Source organism: Rhinatrema bivittatum, chromosome 19 (assembly GCF_901001135.1).
Source record: "Rhinatrema bivittatum chromosome 19, aRhiBiv1.1, whole genome shotgun sequence".
Lineage (NCBI taxonomy): Eukaryota > Metazoa > Chordata > Amphibia > Gymnophiona > Rhinatrematidae > Rhinatrema > Rhinatrema bivittatum.
In genome coordinates this window covers 27,536,376-27,561,534 of record NC_042633.1, presented here as the reverse complement: position 1 = coordinate 27,561,534, position 25,159 = coordinate 27,536,376, and the positions used below count along the sequence as shown (strand labels likewise).

The window sequence follows — 25,159 nt, the reverse complement described above, 5'->3', positions numbered from 1 at the left end:
AACAGATCCAAGCACCCCTGAAGTGGCTGGTACCTTTATGGAATCGCAATCTAATCCTAGACTTCCTAGCAGGAGCTTCCTTCAGACCCACCCGTGGTCTGTCCCTCCAACTACTAACACTGAAGACTGAATTCCTAGTGGCAGTCTGCTCGGCCTGTCGCATCTCCGACCTTCAAGCACTGTCCTGTCGAGAACCCTTCCTCAGGTTCACACCGGGATCCAGACAGCTACACACGGTCCCCTCCTTCCTCCTAAAAGTGGTTTCTCACTTCCATCTAAACCAAACCATCTTGCTGTCATCGCCAGATGAGCATGAGGACTCTGAAGAATCTCGCCGCCTTCGCCATCTTAACGTCGGCAGCCTCCTACGCCGATATCTGGAAAGGTCAGAATCTGTACGAAAGACGGACCACCTCTTCGTCCTTCACAGCGGGAAGAAACAAGGGGAAGCGGCCTCATGGGCAACCATAGGCTGCTGGATCAAAGAAGTTATCAAGGCAGCCTACGTAGAGGCAGGCAAGCCTCCACCTCTACAAGTTAAGGCCCATTCCACTAGAGCCCAGGCAGTGTCCTGGGCGGAAACCAAGATACTGTCACCCGCTGAGATCTGTTGGGCGGCAACATGGTCCTCCATTCATACCTTCTCGAGGTTCTACCGCCTGGATGTTCAGGCTCGGGAGGACACAGCATTCGCAAGGGCAGTACTAAGTGGGCCACGGGCAGCCTCCCACGCGGTTCGGGAGTAGCTTTTGTACATCTCATTGGTCCTAAGTCCATCTGCTACGCGCTAGGAAATGGAGAAATTTATTTACCTGATAAATTCGTTTTCCTTAGTTTAGACAGATGGACTCAGCATCCCGCCCACGGCTGCAGACAATCCCCGAGAGCAAGACAAACACTGGTAAGCCAAGCTTCCCTCTACTTAGGACACCCATACCTACCGGATGTCGGCGTTTCTCGGTTGCGTGCACTGGTGGTCTCCAGCTATAACATCAACCAGTTCAAGTTAATCAAGTTATTCAGTCACACATATATCCACATTTGCTTTTTGAAGAGAATACTGAAGAGCTGCACTTCCTGCAGGGGTATATGTATTAGGGCTGATGTCAGATTGAAATCTGATCCGTCTCCAACTGCTATCAGGAATATACTATACCCATTGGTCCTGAGTCCATCTGTCTACACTAAGGAATATGAAATTATCAGGTAACTTCTCCATTTTTTCCCCCATTAAAGTTCTCCTGTTTTTGTGCCTATGATGGTTGAAGCCCAAGAGATTGACCAGGCCGTGACTGGGTAATGGGGAACCTCTCCGCTCAGTGTGGCCTGTGCAAGTGAGGGACAGCTGTTTTAAGAAACAATTCCTATTCTTATGAAGGTGAAACATGGTACTAGCCTGCCTGCTCCTGATATACCACTGACTCTCACAGCCTCACCTCCAAGGCTCATCTGTGCTTATAACATGCTTTGGGGTTTTTTTTATTTTTAATTCTATTACTGTTGGACCTTCAGCAGCTGTTCCATTTTCTTGCTCCTCTTCCTGTGAAAAAATAATTTCCTCCAGCATGTTGTCTGGGGAATATCATAACTCCTTGTGCTAGAATTTCCTTCCCACTGCTGGGCTAGCAGTGGCATGCTTCAGCAATCAGTTCCAGGGTGAGCTATGCTCAATGTTTTTATAAACGATATTGCAGAGGGTTTGGTAGGAAAGGGTGGTCTTTTTCTAGAAGATACAAAGACCTGTGATACAGTAAAGACAATGGAACAAAATCAGGAATGAAAGAGAGCTCGAGAAAAGTCAAGCATTTGACAATTAAGCCCTATGATAGGACCACTAATGACCTAAATATGTCTATTCCCCAGGAGAGGAAGGAGTTGGAGAACGTGATACAGACATTCAAATACCTAAAATATATAAATAATACATGAGGCATTTTTCAATGGAAAGAAAGTTCTAGAACAAGCAGTCGTGATCTAAGAGTGGGAGAGGTTGAATCAGGAAGAACAAGGAAATATTTCTTCACATAAAGAGTGACTGATGCACAGAAAAACCTGGGAAGAGCACAGAGGATTCTTAGGGGTGGGATAAAGGATCAGACAGATACAGAAGATCATCAGCAGTGGGATATTGAGGGGTAAAGTCTGGGACAAGCACAAGAGATCAGCAGCAATGGAAGGGGTGCAGGGTGAAGCTAGAGAGCTGCAGTATTGCAACAGAAAGGGAGAACCAGATGACGCTTGTGGTCTTTTATCATCATCAGTCTGTGTTTCTGCACTTCAGTCACCATCCGCACTTGACTGTGTCCAGATGCACTTCCTACAGGAGCTGCCTGAACTCGGATAACAGAAATGGAAATTGAGAGGATAGGAAATGCAAGGAGAAAGAATGGTACTCGAGACCTTGGGTATTGCGTTTTCCACTCTTCTCTTTCATTTAATTTTATACTCAATTCAAGAAGAAAATAAAACTGGTAGAGTCAGTGATGGGGGACAAAGTGTGCACCCTTTCCTGCGGCACCTGTTCTTTGCTCCATGGGAGGGTAGGAAAGAAAGTAAAATGTTACAACAGTTCGGTTGCAGCCACTATACTGCATTCTGCAATGCTCTCAGAGCACAGGGCCTAGAAGCCAGTTTTGGAAGGTACCTCCTCCAGTGAGATCCTCCATGCCTTTTTCTATGAACAGCAACACTGGGATCCTAGCCTGGTAAGATTCGCCATGGGCTACTTGTTTTTGGCTGTGGTTGGCAATAATTAGCTCTCTGGTACGGTGTCTCTTTCTCTCTCTGGGCAGCAGCATCCCGCTGGTGAGATCTTCCTTCTATTCCTGTGCCCTGGTCTCTGCATGGGCAGCAGCACAGGTGCACTTCCTTGGTAAAAGCCTCCATATGCCCCTCGCTGCCCACACCCACCTTCGCTGTAGCCAGCAGTACCTCCCCAGGTGAAAACCTCCAGGCCCTTCTTTCTTTCTGGGCAGCAGCACATGCTAGCCTGGGCTTAGAAACTCTTACCTCTCCCATGGCGCAGTAGACAGGAAGGTGTCTCTAGAAGTAGTTGCACATTTTCACACTCCCACACTAGGACAGGAAAGCAGCTTGCTCCTGAAGCCACAGCACGCCGACAGCTCCCCCACCCTCCTTAGTTACTGCAACTCTTCACACCTGCCCCTGTCCCCCAGAATGCTTCTTTGCAGACTTCACGCTGGATCGCCAAGCCATGCGTTCTACGGAGAAGTTCCTTTTGATCAATTTGGGATTTCAGAAAAGGAGCAGGAGGGGCACACCCATTTGCTAGTTAGGACACCTCTCACTATGCCTTTCTGTTTCTATGCTCGCAGTGAACAATTTTGTCCTTATACTGCTATTACTCAGTCTCACACTTTCCGGGCTCAGCAGCCCTCCAATTAATCATTTGCACATGAGCCCATGTAGGCACTGGACATGGAAGACCCTTGCTTGGTCAGCTGTTTGCCAGTAACTTCTCTTTTTTCTGCTTCCTTCTGTCATTTTGCAAAATCTGTTGCCTTTTGTCACATTTTCCAATTCTTACACATTTGCAGCAGTGGGTGAGAAGTCTTCATAATGGACATTAACTTAAGGCCTGTGCTAGTTCTTGCCCCAGAGCCTTCTGGGAAGTTGCTCCTGCTGATGTCATGCAGTGGGCTTGGCAAAGTCCACAACATCAGGCCCACTGCTGGAATTCATTTAAAGCCCCCATACCGTTGGAGAAATCAGGCATCCCCCCCCCCCCTCCCTCCCTGAGGAGCACCAGTCCTTTATCACTCCCAGGGGGTAAGGACTCCACGGGGGTTGATTTTGCAAATACCTTGAGAGCAACAAACCTCATGCGTAAGCCAGAGCATATTGGGAATGATCTCAATCTCTCAAATTCACTGCCAGTGACTTTCTTAATACTTGCATTGTGCCCAAGAACTTCCTTCTGGAGTTCATAAGGTGTTATATGCATAGGCAAGATGTCTATAAGCTCCTGGAAGTTTGGGGTTTGGTTTTTTTTAATCAGGCCAATGGCACCCAATACAATTTCTGTATCTTTCTGCCACCTTTTCTTAGTCTCTCACTGCATTATTCGAGACGATCCGCACAATAGGCGCTTGGGACTGACACTTCTTTATCACTCCCCCTGTTCGGAGTCCTTCCCTCACATGGAGCATGTGTACGGTTTCTCCCCGGTGTGGGTCCTCAGGTGCTTCATCAGGCTGGAGCTGTCCTTGAAGCTCTTCTCACAGTCGGTACAGGAGTAGGGCCTCTCTCCTGTGTGGATTCGCTGGTGCAAGAGCAGCGTGGTGCTGCTGCCGAAGCTCTTGCGGCAGGCAATGCAATAGTAGGGTTTCTCGCCCGTGTGCGTCCTCTGGTGGAGCTTGAGGTTGGAGCTCAGGCTGAAGGTTTTCGTGCAGGTGGGGCATTCGTATGGCCTCAGGCCCATGTGGGTTCGTTGATGCTTCATCAGGTCTGCCGTGTTCCGGAAGCTCTCGTTGCACTCACCGCATTCATAGACGTTCTGCTGTGGCAGGCTGCTGTCCAAGACTTTAACCCTGCCGGGCTTCCTCTTGATCTTGGTGCACATATAAGGATGATCCACCCGCTGTGCTCTCTGAAGGGCACTCAGGTCAAAGATGGCCCCGGAATTCTCATCCTCTTCCTTCTGCAGCCTTGGTCCCTCACCACTTTTGGCTGGGTGGAGTGGGGTGGGGAGTCCTGATTCACACCCTGGGGGGCTGCCTAGGCGCTGCTGTGAAGGATTTCTCTCCAGCCGCCCTCTCTCGCTCTGCCACGTCGAGCTGGGTTTCTCATCAGCATTTTGTAACACATCCTGTGTGGATATGCTTGATAATGGCACCTTACTGATACTTTGAAATGAGTTTTGTGTGGGTATGCTTGATAAGGGCACCTTACTGATACTTGGGTACATATCCTGTATGGACTTTGTTGAGAGCGGTACTTTGCTAATACCTGGGCACATATCCTGTGTGGGTATGGTTGACAGTGGCACCTCATTATTTGAAAATGTGTCCTGCATGGGCATGGTTGATAACGGCACTCCACTGATACTTGGAAATGAGTTCTGTGTGGGGATGACTGATAGTGGCACCTCGATGGTACTAGAAAACGTGTCTTGTTTGGGTTTTTCCGTGAGTGCAACCGGTGGGCTCAACGCTTCAGGGGGTTCATCATCTTCAGTTGAGCTCATAGGTTCATCCTCTGTTGGAACAAAATGAGAATTTATTTGTTAATCTTCTCTGCTTCAGGTACAGGATAGGGTACTATGCTGTAGGATGGATATACACAAACACACATATATTTATATATACACACAATCTATATATCTGATGTGCATGGGTCCCCCCATTTACAATCACTAGCCACACATAGCACTAGAACATTTCCATATTTCAACACCGAAAGGGTTGGTGATGCAAGGAGCAGCCTCTTAGAGTTGGTGAGGGCATAAACAGTACCTGAGAAAGGCATAGATATTCCTTAGTTGCAAGGAAGTAAACATATAGGGGGCAATAATCAAATGTGTGATGTGAGGCCAGCCCAGAGACCATCAAGGCCAGCAGATGGTTCCTGGTTCGATCCCCACGTCGGGTCTTCCATACCTCAGGTCACCAGAGGCAGCACTCATAGCCCCTGGGGGGGGGCGGGGGGGGGGGGGGAGTCATGGCCATCATTAAAGGTGACCCCTGATGACCAGTTTTAGAGTCCACGATTGCAGGGTTCCAGAAGTAGCCCTGGTGCATGGCTCTCAGGAGCACTGCTGCAATGACCATACTAAGAACAGTGGCAATGGGGGTTTATTAAGACAGGAGAACAATTCTGGACGAGTTGTGAATTAAGGTTCATGACACCAGAATTTCAGCACTGGGTCCAACTGAGCTGGAAGAAAAAGGGGAAGAGAGGATCTAGCAGGTAAAAAAGGACACACAGAGAAGGAAGGAGGATGACGTTCGGCAACAGTACAGATCATCTTAAGACTTCCTGCTACTGAGCCTTGGATTGTCTATTGTCTAGGATTTGAAATAATTTGGAAGAACCCTCGCTCGCTGAGGCATAGTTTTCCTTTAAGAGCCCAAGAGAAATTTTATATTTATAAGTCACAATAAGTGCTCCTCTTTAAAAAGCAGAATTTTTGAGGAGTGGTGTGGAGTATCAGCCTGATCCCCAACGAAGCCAAGGTGCCAATCCTGCCACCGCTCCTTTGTGACCCTGGGCAAGCCACTTCACCCTGCATTGCTTCAGGTACAAACTTAGAGCTCTGTTGATTAAGCATTTTTCCTATAGACACAAAATGGGAGAAAAAAACTTAATAATTAACCCCCTTCTATTATAAACCCGCTGGGGACAGGGAAATACATAGAGTGCCTGAATGTAACTCACCTTGAGCTACCAATGAACAGGTGTGAGATAAATCTAACTTTTTTTTTTTTTTAAGTAATTTTAAACCTTTTCATGCCCTCCAGAGGTCATAAGGCTATTGCAGTGTTTTTTCAGTTCAGTTCCTTGATCCAAGTATCGCAGTTTAACATTTTTTACATTTTATAATACCCGCCTCTTAATACAACAGTCTTTATCTGTTATCATATTTTATGTTTCACAATGGTTTCAGCACAAGGTAATATAGCAAAAGCAGAACACTGTTATGGGCTTGACTCCAACCTCGGAGATATTTACTTCATTTATTTATTGAAAAGTGTTTAGTACACCCTGCTCTTCAAACACAATTGGATAGGGGTGAATAGGGTACAGAAGAGGCAAACAGGAGGCTGGTCATGGGGAAAATGGATCATAAAAGGTCACTGGGAGACTGGATTGAGTAAACGGGGGACTGGGCAAGGGTAAATAAGACTGGCTACTGGTGAACGGGTACTGGGAGATGGAAAAAAAAAAAGGTTGAGCAGGGAATTATGGGAAGTAGGAAAATATGTTTTCTAAACTCATTCTGATGACACTTGCAGCAACTCAATGACAAGTTGTGGATCCCATGCTCACTTGTGATGGGGGCAAGGATCCTCTCTGGTCCCTCTGACTCTTCCTCAATCTTTACCTCGATGTTTGAACCGACCCTTGGAGAGCCTGAGGATTACAAAACATGCAGTGGACTTCCAACAAGCTTCATCATACTTTGCTCTGGTTTATTTTATTTAAAAAAAAAAAAAAAAAAGTACACGGTTCATACTGACAACATGAACAATAACACAGGCATGACAAAGACAGGTCTAGGTCTTCAATGCCCAGTGTTCATCAGACTGGAATCTAATTAATTACCTCCTAAGCAAAGCAAATTTGCTTATCGTAAGCATGATCCATGATATGTGGGTGATGTCATCCGAAGGCGCCAAATGGACCCTTCAACTCTAGAGCTTTTGCATTACTGAACATGTGCAGGAGTTCCTGTGTGGGCACTGCCTTGTGAGCTCCTCAGTTGATTGTACAGCTGAGCAGTCAACTTTCCAGAGGCAGGTATTAAACATGGTTAATTCATTCTGCTGTCTAAGGAGAACACCGTTTATGGTAAGCCATCTTGCTTTCTCCCTCAACAAGCAGGATTGAATTAGTCCTGACAAATGGGGAGTCCTAAGCTAATGGCTGCAGCAGAGCACTTACTGAATAAAGTAAGCCAAATACCACCACAGAGAGTAGACTACTGGGTAAACAGGCTGTGCAAAACTGCTTGTCCAAATTTACTGTCACTTCTTAATGGATTGTCCATATAGTAATGGGATGAGAAGGTGTGAATGAATTACCAAGTTGCAGTTTTGCAGATGTCCTTGATAGGCATGGCTCGTAGATGAGCCAACGATATAGCCATGGTTCTCACTTGATGAACTTTAACGGAGTCTCTGATCTGGAGACCAGCGAGAGTATAATAATATGCAATAGTCTGCTAGCCAGTTAAAGTGCATTTGGCAATTGCTATGCTCAAACACTTAAAATTGTAAGAGATGTATAGTTATGAGGCCTAATAATATGATTGAGTTTTCTTTCAATATAAGAGAAGACCCTCTTGCAGTTCACTGAATTAAGGGCCTTTTCTCCTTCATCTGTGTGTGTGTGACTTTGGAAAGAATGTGGGTAACATGGTGGCTTGATTTATATGAGAAACCAGTACCAGTTTTGGCAGAAACTTGTGGTGGGTGTGGAGCGCATCCTATTGTGGAAGAACTGCATGTACAGAGAGCAATGCACCAATACCTGAAACTCACTGACTCTCCTAGCCAAAATAATCACAACTGGAGATAACATTTCCATGTAAGGAATTTCAAAGAAGCCACTTTTAGCTGTTCAAAGGGTGGCTTCATAAGCTGCAACACATTAAGATCCCATGGCACTGGTAGTTTGGCTACAGGAGATCTCATATGTTCTAAGCCTTTCACGAACTTGACACTAAAGGATAAGTGAATGTGAACATGGTATAGAGATGCACCTTAACTGATGAGGTACTGAGACCCGAGGAGGAAAGGGAAAGGGAGAACAAGTAATGAAGTAACTTCTGTGGTTAACAAGCAAATAGGTCCAGTGAGCTCTGTTGACATCAGGACAAAAACCATTTCCATTTAAAGTGGTAAGCCCGTCTGGTTGAAGGGCTTCCTGGTGGAAATCAAAACATTTTCAACTTCCCTGACCAGGGGTAGGGAAGTGATTAGAAGCACTCAACATCCATGCCATCAATTTGAGAAAGAGAAGGTTTGGATGATATAGACGGCTCTCTTCTTGATCTAATGACACTGAATCAGTCCCTAGAGGGATCGGGGACTGATGGACCACTGGATGAAGTGTAAGAACCATACCTTTCTGGGCCATGCTGGAGCAATAAGTAGGACGTGAGCCCAGTCTTTGAGCACTTTATGCACTGTTCTGGCTACTAGCAGAAGTGGTGGAAAATCAGAAGTGAGTAGAAAAGCATCTGGAGTGGATCAGTATTTGCTTGGAAGAATGGAGCAAAATGTTTCCACTTTTCTAATTTCCTCTGATGTGAATAGGTTGACTGGACATCCCCAAAGATCGAATAATCTGTCTGATGTAGGGACCATTCATGAGGAAGAAACACACTACTGAGGTAATCTGCCAACATATTGGAAATTCCAAGCCCACTCCCAAATACTCTTGGCAGAGGGTCCATGATCCTGTGCCCCCTTGCTTGCTGACGTAAAACATGGCAAATTGTCAGTTTGGATAAAAAAATCTCTTTCCCGAAAGGAGATGTGAAAAACCTTCCAAAGTGTTTGTGATTGCTCGAAGCTCCAACAGATTGATTTGAAACAACCATTCTGACGATGACCAGGTTCCCTGGGTTTGGAAGGGACCGGTGTGTGCACCCTACCCCTTGATGGATGTATCTGTTGCCAATGTCACTTGATGGAGAAATAACGCTCTTTGGTGATCTTGTACCACTCCTCCAGGTAGAGGTGAATCTCCCCATTACTGGAAAGGCTATGTTCTGGACGCTGAGGTTGGTAAAACAAAACAAAACTGGGCCCAGGTTTGGGCTGGGCCTTTTGTGGCATTTTCGGCTGATGTCTCTCACACGGACATCCTAGCTGTGGAAGCATAGGTGGAGCACGATGCTGTTGGAATTGGTGGAAAGGGCGTCTCTGGAAACAGGAGTAGGGATGTCTCAATGCTGACTGCTGCTCAGAGCTGGACTGCCATGTGTTACTCCTTGATTTGAGTGACAATTTCCCTGAGTTTGTCTACAAAGAGGTAATCCTCCAGTGCAGGGTGCATACACAAACTTATGTATATCGTCGCGTAGACTGCTTGCCCTTAACTAAACCATTCAACGAGCTCCAATGCTGCCGACGACTGGGTGCAGTATTGAACAACTTGAATACTGAGCAAATGAGATGGTGTATGTATTCTTCAGTGTCCAGAAGAGGCTGCAGATACCTGGAGTGGCCTGTGTCCCCTGGATCTAGCAGCAGCTTCAATTTCTGAATGCAATCATATAAGTAACTGCACCATATAAGACTGGTGACCTGCAATGCAGGCATTGAGCATCAAGCTCTGGAAAACTTTTTTCCCCAAAGTTGTCTAACAGCCAGGGATCTCTGCCCAGTAGATTGTTGGAAAAGATCCTTGTCTTTTTTGCACACTTCAGCATAGATTCAGCAACCAATTGATAGGGCAGTTGTACTACTTAAAAACCCAGAGTTTTCAAAACTCTGTATTTGAGGTCCAGCTTTCTGGCCACTGAGGCACAAGTGAACAAATAGGTTCTGGCATCTCCAAAAGCCTTGATGGTGAGATTGCTCTGGAGGGTAGGAGGAGAAAAATGGAATGCATCTCCTTCCAGACCTCCAACTCTTCCAGTGTGCGTTGCTGGAGCCATTGTGTTGCGCCAATTTGAGGAATAGCTGCATCAATAGCACAGACGCCTAGAGCATCAACTGTGCCAATCCATGCTCAAAGGCCTGAGGGCAGATGCATCAATGGCACCATGGCTTGATGCGTCGATGGCACCAGTGATTGGTGCGTTGATGGCACTGGAACTCAATGTTGCTTCAAAGGCACCAACTGCACCACTAGCACCTTTTCTTGTTTGTTGCCACCAAGCCCCATGAGGTCCGGCATTTTCATACTTTACTCGACCCCAACAAAGTGGAGGGGCTGAAGGCCTGCACCGAAGTTGGAGGAGCTCTACTCAACTCGGTACCTGGGGAGCTAGAAGAGGCTCTTGGTCCACGGTGACATCCAGCCACAATAGTGTGTCATGGTCAGGCTCAAGACACCAATAACAGATGTTGGGGCTGTCATTGAGACTTTTTTTTTTTTTTTTTTGCCACACACACAATCCTTGAAGCCACTTTTTTTTTTTAGCACTGAAAAGTACCGTTGAGCAGCTGCTGAGGCAGCAAGGCAATGCAAAAGTGTTGAAAATATTTCAAGAATTCTGTATAACCTATGATATGAAGTTACCAAAAACAGGGGGAAGAGTACACATCTGTGCAGTAGCTCAGATAAAAAAAAAGATTGAGGGGCTCACAAGGCAGCACCCATGCAGGAGCTTCCACACATGCTCAGAAGAGCAAAATGTTTATGAGCTAAGAAAGAAGGATCCATTTGGTGCTGTTGGATTTCATCATTCATGAGTCATGGCTAATTTAGCTCTGCTTATCCATGGCGGAAAAAATGATCCCTCAAGCAGGTCAAACCCCCCCCCCAAATGCTGTGAAATACCCCCAGACTAACATCATACTCACCCTTATCACCACATTCACTCTCAGGTGGCTCATCCACTTGCTTTATCCACAATGAAACGTCTGGATCGAAAATAGGAGTTGCTGCATTTAAAAATAAAGAAAGTACTGTTGAGTGGCTGCTGAGGCAGCAAGGCAATGCAAAAGTGTTGAAAATATTTCAAGAATTCTGTATAACCTATGATATGAAGTTACCAAAAACAGAGAAGAGTACACATCTGTGCAGTAGCTCAGATAAAGACTGAGGGGTTCACAAGGCAGCACCCACGCAGGAACTTCCACACATGCTCAGAAGAGCAAAATGTCTGAGCTAAGAAAGAAGGATCCATTTGGTGCTGTTGGATTTCATCATCCATGAGTCATGGCTACTTTAGCTCTGCTTATCGATGGAGGAAAAAATGATCCCTCAAGCAGGTCAAACCCCTCCCCCCCCCCCAATGCTGTGAAATACCCCCAGACTAACATCATACTCACCCTTATCACCACATTCACTCTCAGGTGGCTCATCCACTTGCTTAATCCACAATGAAACATCTGGATCGAAAATGGGAGTTGCTGCGTTTAAAAATAAAGAAACTCAGTAGCAATCTGGTGGCTCAGAGAACTAGAGTTCAATTCCTAGGCCAGATCTTTTGCCACCCAGGCTGGCCAGAAGTGGGGATGCTCATAAGCAGCGTTCATATCCCCTGGCGGGAAGGAAGTCTCAGTCATCACACAGTGATGACACTTAGAGGTCCATATTCAGAGGCATCTAGCCGGATAATTCAGAAATTACTGACTTCTGAATATTCTGGGAATTTATCTGGCTAAACTTTAGCAGGATAACATAAGAGCATTCTGGGAGGATTCAGGTTAGCTGGCTAACTCTGTCATGCTGTATAATTAGCTGGATAAACCTAACTATCTTTAAGATAGCCGTCCATATTCAATAGCGCGGCTGCACCACTCCAAACTCAGATGGATAAGTTTATCTGGCTGACTGAATATGGATATCTACAAGTAGGGGGCGGCCACATTAGCAAGGACCATTCTTGCGATGACTGGGCAGAATTCTGGAGGATAGAAACCCTGCCCCTCCCCCAAACCCAGTAGGTGCAAATAAAAGCTCATGAGATTGTAATTACATTTCTTTCATGGTGCTTACCACAATTTATTTTCAAGTGAAGTCTATAATACCCCTGATGCAGGCATGAATCCCGAAACGTGGCTATGTCAGGTCCTTTTCAAACTATGTGCTTTTCAGTCAGTGTCTATAAGCTGATCTAGTCAAGATTTGGAATAGCAGCCTGAGCCGTCGTTGGCCTGTTATACATGTGTTTTTATATATATGTACCTACTGGTAGTTTTTATTGTATATGAATGTGTAATAAGTATATTTTTATGATTTTATTGGCTCACTATCAAAAAATGTTTTAGAAATGTTATTTATTGTGTATTCCTACATTTCTCTATTGCAGTAGATTGCTGAGGGCTGTTCTCATGGTACTGTATATCCCAGTAGAGGTTGGGTCTGATTCGGCTGGAAATTGATCGTTCATCTGTGTCTCTGTTCCCTCTCTCACTTTTATTTTAACATTTGAGATAGACTGGTGGGGCTTTTCTGTGCTCCCCTAGCTCTTCTTTTGGCCACACGAGTCCTTTCCATGTCCGCACTGCCCCCCCCCCCCCTGCAATGTTGGTTCACAAAGAAATTGAACAGAACTGATTCCAAGAGAGATCCCTGGGGCAGTCCATAACTAAACCTTTTTCTCAGAGAGAACTCCGTTTACCACTATCCTCTCTCATCTATCATTCAATCAGTTTCCAATCCAGTTCCCCACCTTGGAGCAGCTGCACAGTTTATCAATGAGCTTTCTGTGAAGGACAGTATCAAAAGCTTGGCTGAACTCCTAGCAGACTGCATCAAGCACACATCCCTGATCTAATTCCCTGCTCATGCAATCAAAGAAACTGAGCACATCTGATTGATATAATCTTCTTCTGGTGAAACCATGCTGCTTCAGATTCTGCAACTTAGATTCATCATCTTTTCCTTCAGTAAAGACTCCCATTAGTTTTCCCACCAACGAGGTCATACTAACCAGTTCATTTCCAAACTTCCTTCCTAGTACCAATGTTATGAAAGGGGGGGGGGGGGGGGGGGGGGGGGGGGCATCTGCCCCTCTCCGGTCCTGTGGAACCACTGCCATCTCCAAAGACTGATTGAGGAAATCCATCAGTGGAGCTGCCAGAACGTCTCTGAAGTCCATTTACATCCGAGGAATCATTCCATCAGATGCCAGAGCTCTGGCCATTTTCAGTTTTTGTTAGGTCTAGGCAAACCCTCTGTTCTGTGAATGGTGTGGCATCTACCCCACTACCATGCGCATCCCTGCCAACCATCTACACATGCCTCCCTCAATCCCTTTTATCTTTTTTTTAGTGAGCTCTAAACAAAAGTATTTGTTCAATAGTTCCATATTTTCCTGGTCAACCTCCATACGTTCCTCCTCTTCTCCACTCAGTTTTACAATCCCAGCTATTCCCTTCCTTCTTTCATTGACACACAACCTGCTTTACCACCTTAGTTATCTTTCATTCTGCTCAAGTCCTGACTACCTTCCCTGCTTCTCTCAGCTTTTCCAGATATGTTTCCCTGTCCTCCTCTTTCTATTTATTTATTTATTTATAGATTTTTATATACCGTGGTACGTATAGTTATACATCACCTCGGTTTACAGTAAAACAATAAATTAGCAACAGGCTTTACATATAACAGGTTAAACAGAAAAAACATTTAACAGCTACAGGCTTTACAAAAACAAATAATGGGTTTCAAGGGTAAAATGCTAAGATCCTTTTTACTTTTTCAAGGCGAATCTTTTTGCCCTGACTTTTCAGCTACCTCCTTTGAAATTCATACTCTTTCCCCTCTTACTTTTGTTAACTTTGCTAACACGAAGATTTGTTGGCCTCCCAATGGCTCCTTCTAGTGTAGTACTCACGACAAAGGAACCATATCAAAAGATGTATTGAATTTTATAGCTCATACATAAAAGATTTTTAAATACAAAATTAAGACATTGCACATGTTCAAGCAAAAAGAAATGCTTATCTAAAATGATCTTTAGAATATTCTCAAACTTCCATACAAGTTATACAACAAATACTGACCGCCCAAAGCAGCATACTGCACTCATATTATGGCAGTGCACGCTCCCTACCTTACTGAAATTGGTTTCCAACCCCTTTCCCTGACTTCATAATGATAAATCTTTACCTCAACTCTGAGCTAATAAGTCCTTACCCTGACAAGGGTGGCAAGGCCAGCTGCAGGAAGCTGATGGCCCAGGACCCCCTCAGATGATGCATTTGCAAAAGAGCTCCTGTTGGCTCTTGCCACTACAGCGCCCATCCACTCTGATGGCTTTGGGTGTCTATGCAGCAATCTCAGAGTCACCAAATGATTCTTCAGAGGTGTTCATGCTCCCATAATTCCAGTCACTAGGGGGGGGGGGGCAACTTTTTACATTTCTTTTGTATTTTGCAGCAGCAGATCTGCAAAGGACATTTAAAAGGGAAACTCCCCTCAGAGGGGGGGGGGGGGTAGGCCATTTTCAGACCCTGATTTTATCTGGGGAACTGCTCAGTTCCCTAGATAAACTACTTTGAAAATTGTCCTCTCAACTAATCTGTGACGTTGTCCTCAGTCCCATATCCCAGCCACTCAATGACTCTCTAGTGGTATCCATGTCACTTAAAGACTTTCCAGAGATGCCCATGTCACTTCATGACTCTCAGGGACTGCCCATACTCCCCAAATCCTAGTCTCTCAACGACCCTGTACAGGTTCTTACTCACCTATGGCTAGATTTCTTGGTTTCTTCTTGTCCTCGTTTTGGCCATCACTGAAACGTGGCTCTTCCTCTTGTTTAATTCTCAATAAAATATCTGGGTGGATGGCTGGAGAATCTGTTAGTTAAAAAAAAAAAAATACATAAAAGAAACAAAGGAGAAATTAGGACTTACCTGATTATTTCCTTTCTTTGAATCCAGTCAGACCAGTCCAGTCAGGTGGGTTATGCACTCCAACCCGCAGATGGAGACAGAGACAAACAGGTTCCATAATGTTACCCTTATAAACATCCGTGCTGATTCAACCTGCCAGTATTACTTGTAATAAGCTAACTGAGGGCAATAGCATCTTATTACTAAACATGTTTTGTTTTTGGGTTTTTTTTTAAACCATGGGGCTTCTAAAACCAACATGGTGTTCTAAAAATTAAAAAAAACAAAAACAAGTGAGTGCATAATCTCTTGTAGACAAATAATCTTCTTGCACTGCAGAAAAAAAACTATTTACACAGATCTGGCGGCAAGGGGAGGGTTCTGGATTGGTCTGACTGGATTCAAGGAAAGGAAATTATCAGGTAAATCCTAATTTCTCCTTCCTCATCATCCAGTCAGACCAGTCCAAATGGACAAGATGTATCCAAACTACTCCTGATCAGGGCAGGTCACTGCCAAACCCGCTCTCAAACCTCAGTGTCAAACTCTGAATTTCATCTGGTCCTTACATCAAACTTATAATCCTTAGAAAAAGAATGTAAGGAAGACCACATCGCCACTCTACAGATCTCCTCCAGAGAAACCAGACGGTACTCAACCCAGGACGCAGCCTGAGCTCTAGCGGAATGAGCCCAAACCTGCCTCAGTAAGGCCCTACCACTAGCTATATATGCCACTGTAATCATCTTAATTCATCAAGCTATTGAAGCCTTAGAGGCTGCTTGACCACTACACATTCCCCTGTACAGAAGAAAAAGATGATCAGATTTTCTGAAGGCATTCATGAGCTTGCGATATCATAATAGTACTCTGCACACATCTAAATGATGGAGCAGATCAGAATTTGACTCTTCCATACCGACTGATTCAGACAAAAAATGGAGGTCACCTTTGGAAGAAAAAAGGGCACTGCCCCAATCTTCACCATGCCTCAAGAAATCTGCAGAAAAAGCTTCTTGCAAGACAAAGCCTACAACTCTGAGATCCTTCTGGCCGAAGAAATGGCCACCAAGAACACCGTTTTCAAGGGGAGCAACCTAACCAAGATCTCTCTAAGGGGCTTGAACTGCTGACCTGCCAAGACAAGACCAAATTAAGGTTCTAAAAAGGAAACAGGACCTTTATCGGCAGTCTGATCTGTTTACCCCCACCTTAGAAAATGGGACACATCTGGATGAGAAGACAGCAGTTTCCCTCCAATGCATCCCTTATAACCCACAATAGCTGCCACCTGAATTTTCAAGGAATTAAGAGCCTAACCCTTAGCTGCCCTGCAAAAATTCCAGAATCTCTGGAATCCAAGTCCTACGAGGACTTAACAGCTTCTCAGAACACCAGTGCTCAAAACACTCTCTAGAGCCGAACCTAAGTTAAGGAAGTAGAATCTGTTCTCACTTTCAGAAGAGTACCCACAATTCTTTGAGGTGAACTGTAAAAGCATTGGTCAAGTTAAAAAGGCCCATATATGCGAGTATATGGACTGCATGGGGGCAACATTTTTTTAAAAGCCAGACATTATATGCATATATATGCATGCGTTACAAAAAAGGGGCGGGAAAAGGGTGGAGTTAGGGGAAGGTCACCAGCATTCCAGGGCAAGGCTAGCTGTTACACACATAGCTCCGTATTTTAAAACCAGAGGCCACCGCGTGCAGCGGCTTGTTAGCCACATAACGTTCTTCCTGCTCCTGATGAAGAGTACGTCTGCAGATCTCGTGTTTTGGGGCTTACACGACAGGGGGATCCGTGCAGGATGAAGGATCAGAGGGGTCTGGATGACCTTGAGATCGACCGGGCAAACCGGTGGACTAATCTGAAAATCTAGACTGCCCCTTGCGTGAGCACGATTTAAAGTCCGCTTACGTATAAGCATTAAAGCCGGCAAAATAGTATGGAAGGTACACAACAGGTTTGCTGGAATAACCTCTTAAAATTAGGAGCATAGTGCATGATTTTAAATTCAAGTGCATCTCCGCTCGTGTGCCACATTGCGCAAGTATGGGTGCCCGTGCACTCATTTTAAAATTAGCCTGTTTGAGAATAACCCTTCTGAACTAGATGAGCCCTACATCAAGGGCCAAGTCATAAGACAAACCTGATCCGGATCCGCGTGAAGCCCTAGACCCTCAGACAAGAGATTTCGCTGAAGAGGGAGAATCAATGGCCTGTTGCAAGGCAGTTACACCAGATCGATTGATCTATTTCTGCAATTTATAGCCCACAATTCGCAAACTCCCCTGCGGATTACAGCGAACATGCATAAAATAAATGCAAACCATAAAATCAGTAAATAAAAGCACTTGAGAGCAGAAAGGTTTTCAATACTTTCTGAAATTTCAAGTAATCAGATGTTTGGCGTATTTCAGTGGGAAGAGAAGCTCCATAACTCTGACCCTAATACAGATAATGCTTTCATTTTTGCGACAGAAATTGACGAAGTCACTGACATGCACTGTTTAGCCGAACGTGAAGCTACATAAAGACAACATATGCTCTGCCAACAAAAGGATTCCGAATACAGTGATTTATAAGCCAAGGTAAGCAACAAACTTCACTCTTTGAGTTACTGATAGCCAGTGCAATTTTTCCAAATTAGGAGAAATACTTTCATCATATGTTAATCCCAAGATAGCCCTGACCGCCACATTTTGAATAAGTGATAATACATGCAGCAGATATTTTGGCAATCCACCTGTGAGTTGCAATAATCAAGGTGAGTACAAACTATAGCTTTAATAACTCACCTGAATTCTCAAAAAGGAAGAATGTATTTCAAGGGAGCCAACAGGCGAAACTTTAAAAAAACCCGCAGTTTTAAAAACCTTCTGTACTTGAGCATTAAGAACCAATCTGGAATCTATAACTACGTCCAGGCTCTTTGCTTCAGAACACAACTGAATTTTATTCTTATCCTATATGAAACATTCAGCACAGGCAATGATCCTAACCAGAATACAGAACATTTGGCAAGATTAAGGACTAAGCTGTTATCCTTAAACCAACCTCCAATTTTTTTTTTCAATCAATGATTAAAAATAGCCTCACTGGCACATAACATTGGCCGTGGTAGAGCCACGTTCACCAAGCTGATGGATTTTATATTCTAATGCATAAAAAAAATATTGAAAAAGAATTGTTCTGCCGCAAACGACTGAGTTGTCTGGGTGGCCCGGCCGTCAGGCTTGCTGATGTGGCTTGGCTTTACTCAATTGCAAGACATTTTTATAGACTGAGGTTTCTTTGGGGGATTCCCTTTTTTTTTGTTGGGTGACATAACATTGTACGTCATCCGCATACATTTTAAAATGTACCCGCACTTTAGATAACTCACTAGCTAATTGTTTTTAACATCTTGGTACATCTATCTTCTCAACAATATTTCATGAGAAATAGTGTCCAACTCAGATTTGACATCTAGTTGAACTAAAATCCCACTCTTTACATGATCTAAGCTACAGCGAATGTCATCCAAAGATACTACAAGCATTTCTGTTCCTTTCCCTTTGCGAAACGCAAATTGACCTTCATGTAAAACACCATCATTTAGAAACATTTTCCCAACACCTTAGCAACAGTGCACAAATTGGAAATGGGGCGATAGTTCGATAGATTATCAGGAGAAATCAAAGGATCTTTTCGTGGCGGCTCTTTTTCACACTGGCTGGTACATCGCCATACTGTAAGGGAAGATTATTTGTTGCAAATTGCTCAATTTTCAAAGAACGGTAACGGGGTTTTTTTACCAATGAAAACAGGCAAGGATCCAAGTCAACGGAAGAAATAGTTACCTTAGACAAAACCAAATGCAATATCGCAGAAACAGGCTGAAAATCCATCCACTTACAGTTAACATCACAGTCATCAAAATGAGCACAATTAAAATTCAAAGACTCATCTAGTCCCAGCCAGAAACTGATTTAACTTTATCCTGAAGAAATTCTGCAACCTTCTCATCAACATGCAAGCTGAATGAAGTGGTAAACACCAATGGAGGCTTAACCAAAGATTTTACAGATCTATACAGTGCTAAGGACATATTCACTACATTATGCACTAGACCAGAATAATAATTTCTCTTAGTCTCCAATAATCCTGCAAACGGTTGTTGTATCCCTGTTAACACTTCTCAAATTCTTTATTTTTTGATTTCCTCCACCTTTTCGGCTCTTTTCATATTCCTTTTACAATACACAATTCATCTGAGAACCAAGGGGAAGATTTAGATTTAAAGTTTCTCTCAACCAAAATAGGCCTCGATAAATCTTCATTTATCGGAGATAATGACCCATCCCCACCATCGGATGGCTTGTTCAGCTGCACTAAAAATCAGTGTTTGATCAGAGCTATTCCAGGTTTCATAAAGTAATTCAGATTCTAATCTCTTTCTCAAAATTCTACATTCCTTGCATGAGATATTTATATTTATTCCAAAATTAACAGTTAAGCAAAAGGCTGGCTGATCAGACCACAGGATAAACATTTTTTTACTAAATTAAAACTACAATTGAAAAATCAAATCCAGAACATGACCAGATTTATGAATAGGAGAGGAAACTAACTGAATGAAATCCCCTTTACTGATCCGCACACCAAGGCCGCAACAGCAAATATGGAGCCTACCAGAATGACCAGGCCTCAATGTTCCGAAGTTAGCTGAATTATCTGGCCTATCAATGGCCACGGTGACAACACGAACAACGGGGGCCTCCCACAGCCAAGTCTGCACTAGAGTGTCCAAGACCAGCTGCTGACCTTCCATATTCTTGGATGTTCCCACGAAGACACTATCATATCAAATGCCACCAGAGACAACAACTACTCTCTCCTGGGTCCACAACATTCTGACTGAGAAAATCCACCGATAACATTCTCACGTGCTTTTCTGCCCAAACCAACAGCAGGCCTGCCTTCTTGCTGACTTTTTGTGTAATGCCCCGAGAAGGCTGGCCTGCTAAAACTTCTTCTTTTCACTTTCAATGCAAGAAGAGGAAAAGAACTTGGCGAAGAGAGACACATGCCCCACAGCTGAGCCGAAGAAAGGCAAGCAAAGCTCTTACCTGTGCTGGGACTCTGACGTTTGCCTCTGCAATGTGTAGTACAGTTAGTCCCAAAGAGTGGCTCCTCCTCCAGTTTTATTCGGAACAGAATGTCTGGGTTAGTGATTCGGTAGCCTGTTGAAAAACAGAGAACATAAAATTGCATAACAGGTTACTAATATTCATTACAGAGGGGAATGGAAATTAATTTTGGTCTTGCTTGGGAGATGCTGAGCACAAGGTATTTTATTTATTTATTTATTTATTTTTTTTTTAACAGTACTGCAAAATAATTTTATAGGTAAGGTCTCCATGTACTGACCCAAGATACAGAATAATCAGCAACTGGTTCCCAATGCACCTTAGGATGGTGGAAAGGGATCCTGAAACCCTTCCCCAAGTACATGAGAGGTTGAGTGAATGAAGAGCTTAATTCAGCACCCTAAAACTTGCATATACTGAGTCTCCATTGTATGCAAATGTATCTCCTGCATATTCCTTGTGGATATCCTGAAAATCCGACTGGCTGTGGGAAGCCCTGCCCTCGACTCTGGAACCTATCATAGGCCAGCGGTGCAGGAGATTCAACCTTTTGGCTTGTCCTTAGTGAGTCTAAGAACCTTGGACTCTCTCCCAAATTTAGCCATGTCATTATCAAATAAATAGCTCCCCCCTGAAAGGGCTCGTAAACACAACAGCCACCTAGCCACCCCAAGGAAGTCAATCCTTTTGGTCACTATATGCACCCAGTCAGCCAAAAATACTGTTTCAGGTTCAAGCTGAGGGACCACAGGAACCTGCCCTCAACAAAGGCAAACTTGTCACAGCCCCAATCCAGTTATAAGCAAGCAGACCCTTGAAGAGACTTGCTGGTAGCCTCAGTTACCCACTCCAGCGCAGATTCTCTCCCCTGCTTTCATAAGGGCAGCACTTACCTCTGTAGAGTCAGAAGAACATTTGGCAACTGCACCCTCTAGCACAACCAACTAAGGGAAGCTGGGTTTGGTTTGGGTTTTTTTTTTAAACAGTTCCCAGAGAAACTAATCCAGAATGACGAGGACCTGCACTACCTCATGCAGTGGGAAAGTTTGCAAGGCTCTGGGATACTTGGCCACAACAGGGTCTACGGTGCTACTAGGGCCCTCGTTTCCCCCGATCTCTGCAAAAGACTGGGAAGTAGAATTCCTTCTTCTGACAAATATTACAAGAGGAGGATGTACCCCTTCCTGACCCCATCTCTCAGACTCTTAAGGCCATCAAGGGACCCACTACCCTGGAAAAACTATTGCCCTCCAGCTCGTACATCTCTTCCTTTTAATTGACTTTCTGCCTGAACAGCAGAAGCCTCCTGGGAAGAAGGGTGAACTGCCGTGGGTCTTGAGACACAGCCCTGTCCCATAAAAATACATTCGGCAGAGAATCTCAAAACACCACTGGACCCCCAAGGCCCACGCAGAGAGAGGTTATCATCAGTCTTCCTTTCCTGCACCAAGAAATGAGAGAGGGAGATTTAATATCCCCTGTCTCGCTGCAGCGGTTTTAAAATGGCCACCACTCCTGCCACAGTGCTGAGGCTGTCAGCGGGAACAGAGAACATGACGGACCTCGCCGATGTGGGCCCCCCTCCCCCGGAGCAGCCAAAAAAAGCGGCTCCATTCAGCTCCTCTCTCCTCCTACCGAGACGGCCTAACGGAGAAGCCCCTCCAGCCCACCGCTGACGCGCCTGGCAGCAAACGCATAGAATGGCTCGCTTCCCGCGGACATGGCTGCTGTGCTCTCCCACTCAGACAGAGATTCAATGCCGTGACCGGGGTAAATCAAATTCAAATATCTGACTCGCCCACACTGCTGCCGCTGGAGGAGTTCTTGATGCTTTCCTTCTTCTAGTTTTCTTTTTTTTTTTTTTTTTAAAGACAGGGACAAACACAAATAGCGCTAGATCCCAACGGATCCAATATTCAGCGAGGAGGAGGGTTGGGGGAAGGAAGAAAGCTAAACAGACAATCTGACGCCTACGCCAGCTAAAATACTGGAAAGTGCCCTGGTCCTGGGCAATGCTCAACAGGGGGAGGGAGTGCAAGGCTTTCACCGCAGGAGCAGCCCCTTACACTAGATTTCTTTCACTCATCCTAACCAGGCCTCAGCTCACAGGACGGGAAATGCTTGCCTACCATCTGCTGGAGACAAAGAATAGCGGCAGGCTGAAGCCAGCACAGGATCCTATGAGGGGGTGACATCAGCAAGCCTGAAACATAGAAATGACGGCAGAAGAAGACCAAACGGCCCATCCAGTCTGCCCAGCAAGCTTCACACATTTTTTCTCTTACTTATCTGTTTCTCTTAACTCTTTGGTTCTATTTCCCTTCCACCCCCACCATTAATGTAGAGAGCAGTGATGGAGCTGCATCCAAGTGAAATATCAAGCTTGATTAGTTAGGGGTAATAGGGGAAGTAACCGCCGCAATAAGCAAGCTACACCCATGCTTATTTGTTTTACCCAGACTTGATATTCAGCCCTTATTGGTTGTTTTTCTTCTCCCCTGCCGTTGAAGCAGGGAGCTATGCTGGATATGCGTGAAGTATCAGTTTTCTTTTTTTCTCCCCTGCCGTTGAAGCAGGGAGCTATGCTGGATATGCGTGAAGTATCAGTCTTCTCCCATGCTGTTGAAGCAGAGAGCCATGCTGGATATGCATCGAAAGTGAAGTATCAGGCACATTTGGTTTGGGGTAGTAACCGCCGTAACAAGCCAGCTACTCCCCGCTTTGTGAGTGCGAATCCTTTTTTCTTCTCCCCTGCCGTTGAAGCAGGGAGCTATGCTGGAAATGCATTGAAAGTGAAGTATCAGGCTTATTTGGTTTTGGGTAGTAACCGCCGTAACAAGCCAGCTACTCCCTGCTTTGTGAGTGCGAATCCTTTTTTCTTCTCCCCTGCCGTTGAAGCAGAGAGCTATGCTGGATATGCGTGAAGTATCAGTTTTTCTTCTCCCCTGCCGTTGAAGCAGAGCGCTATGCTGGATATGCGTGAAGTATCAGTTTTTCTTCTCCCCTGCCGTTGAAGCAGACAGCTATGCTGGATATGCGTTGAAAGTAAGTATCAGTCTTATTTGGTTTGGGGTAGTAACCGCCGTAACAAGCCAGCTACTCCCCGCTTTGTGAGTGCGAATCCTTTTTTCCACATTTCCTCTTGCTGTTGTAGCTTAGAGCGATGTTGGAGTCACAGTAACCATGTCACAGTAACCATGTGTATGTTTATTGAATAAGGATATTATCTCCAGGCAGTAGCCGTCATTCTGGCGAGCCACCCACTCCTTATTGACGGCCTCTTGATTTTATGGATCCACAGTGTTTATCCCACGCCCCTTTGAAGTCCTTCACAGTTCTGGTCTTCACCACTTCCTCCAGAAGGGCATTCCAGGCATCCACCACCCTCTCCGTGAAGAAATACTTCCTGACATTGGTTCTGAATCTTCCTCCCTGGAGCTTCAAATCGTGACCCCTGGTTCTGCTGATTTTTTTCCTACGGAAAAGGTTTGTCGTTGTCTTTAGATCATTAAAACCTTTCAAGTATCTGAAAGTCTGTATCATATCACCTCTGCTCCTCCTTTCCTCCAGGGTGTACATATTTAGATTCTTCAATCTCTCCTCATAAGTCATTCGATGAAGACCTTCCACCTTTTTGGTCACCCTTCTCTGGACCGCCTCCATCTTGTCTCTGTCTCTTCGGAGATACGGTCTCCAGAACTGAACACAATACTCCAGGTGAGGTCTCACCAAGGACCTGTACAAGGGGATAATCACTTCCCTTTTCTTACTCGATATTCCTCTCTCTATGCAGCCCAGCATTCTTCTGGCTTTAGCTATCGCCTTGTCACATTGTTTCGCCGACTTCAGATCATTAGACACCATCACCCCAAGGTCTCTCTCCTGCTCCGTGCACATCAGCCTTTCTCCTCCCATCGAATACAGTTCATTCGGATTTCCACTCCCCATATGCAAGACTCTGCACTTCTTGGCATTGAATGTCAGCTGCCATATCTTCGACCAATCTTCCAGCTTCCTTAAATCCCGTCTCATTCTCTCCACTCCTTCCGGCGTGTCCACTCTGTTGCAGATCTTAGTGTCATCCGCAAAAAGACATACCTTACCTTCTATCCCTTCCGCAATGTCGCTCACAAAGATATTGAAAAGGACCGGTCCCAACACCGATCCCTGCGGTACACCGCTTAAAACCGCTCTCTCTTCAGAGAGAGTTCCATTTACCATCACACATTGTCTTCTGTCCGTCAACCAGTTTGCAATCCAGGCCACCACCTCGGCACTCACTCCTAAGCTTCTCATTTTATTCACCAGTCTCCTGTGCGGGACAGTGTCAAAAGCTTTGCTGAAGTCCAAGTAGATGACATCGAGTGCTCTTCCTTGATCCAATTCCTTGGTTACCCAGTCAAAAAAGTCAATCAGATTTGTCTGACAGGATCTTCCAATGGTAAATCCATGCTGCCTCTGGTCCAGCAATTCTCCAGACTGTAGATAGTTCACTATTCTCTCTTTCAACAGTGACTCCATTACTTTTCCCACCACCGAAGTGAGGCTAACCGGTCTGTAGTTACCAGCCTCTTCTCTGTTCCCACTCTTGTGAAGCGGGACCACCACCGCTCTCCTCCAATCATTCGGCACCACTCCCGTTTCTAGGGATCTATTGAACAGGTCACACAGCGGACCCGCCAGCACATCTCTGAGCTCCCTCAGTATTCTGGGATGAACTTCATCAGGCCCCATGGCTTTGTCCACTTTCAGTTTCACCAGCTCTTCCCATACATTTTCTACTGTAAATGGAGTTACATCTACTCCATTCCCCTCCAG

General features: G+C 44.9%; 1 protein-coding gene across 5 annotated transcripts in view; it reads right to left on the bottom strand.

The window, feature by feature from the left end:
• Nucleotides 1-2,858: 2,858 nt before the first annotated feature.
• LOC115080625 (zinc finger and SCAN domain-containing protein 2-like) overlaps nucleotides 2,859-25,159 on the bottom strand; it is a 35,100-nt gene continuing 12,799 nt past the window's right edge. For 4 of the 5 annotated variants that reach the window (XM_029584914.1, XM_029584912.1, XM_029584913.1 and 1 more), the window contains 6 exons: nucleotides 20,321-20,434; nucleotides 15,057-15,167; nucleotides 11,691-11,771; nucleotides 11,220-11,300; nucleotides 7,009-7,092; nucleotides 2,859-5,217 (listed from right to left, as the gene is read on the bottom strand). In XM_029584914.1, the coding sequence (XP_029440774.1) occupies nucleotides 4,157-5,217; nucleotides 7,009-7,092; nucleotides 11,220-11,300; nucleotides 11,691-11,771; nucleotides 15,057-15,167; nucleotides 20,321-20,434 (1,532 nt within the window). In that variant the 3' untranslated portion in view covers nucleotides 2,859-4,156. The remainder of the gene's footprint in view (nucleotides 5,218-7,008; nucleotides 7,093-11,219; nucleotides 11,301-11,690; nucleotides 11,772-15,056; nucleotides 15,168-20,320; nucleotides 20,435-25,159) is intronic. The other variant, XM_029584911.1, reaches the window with a different exon arrangement.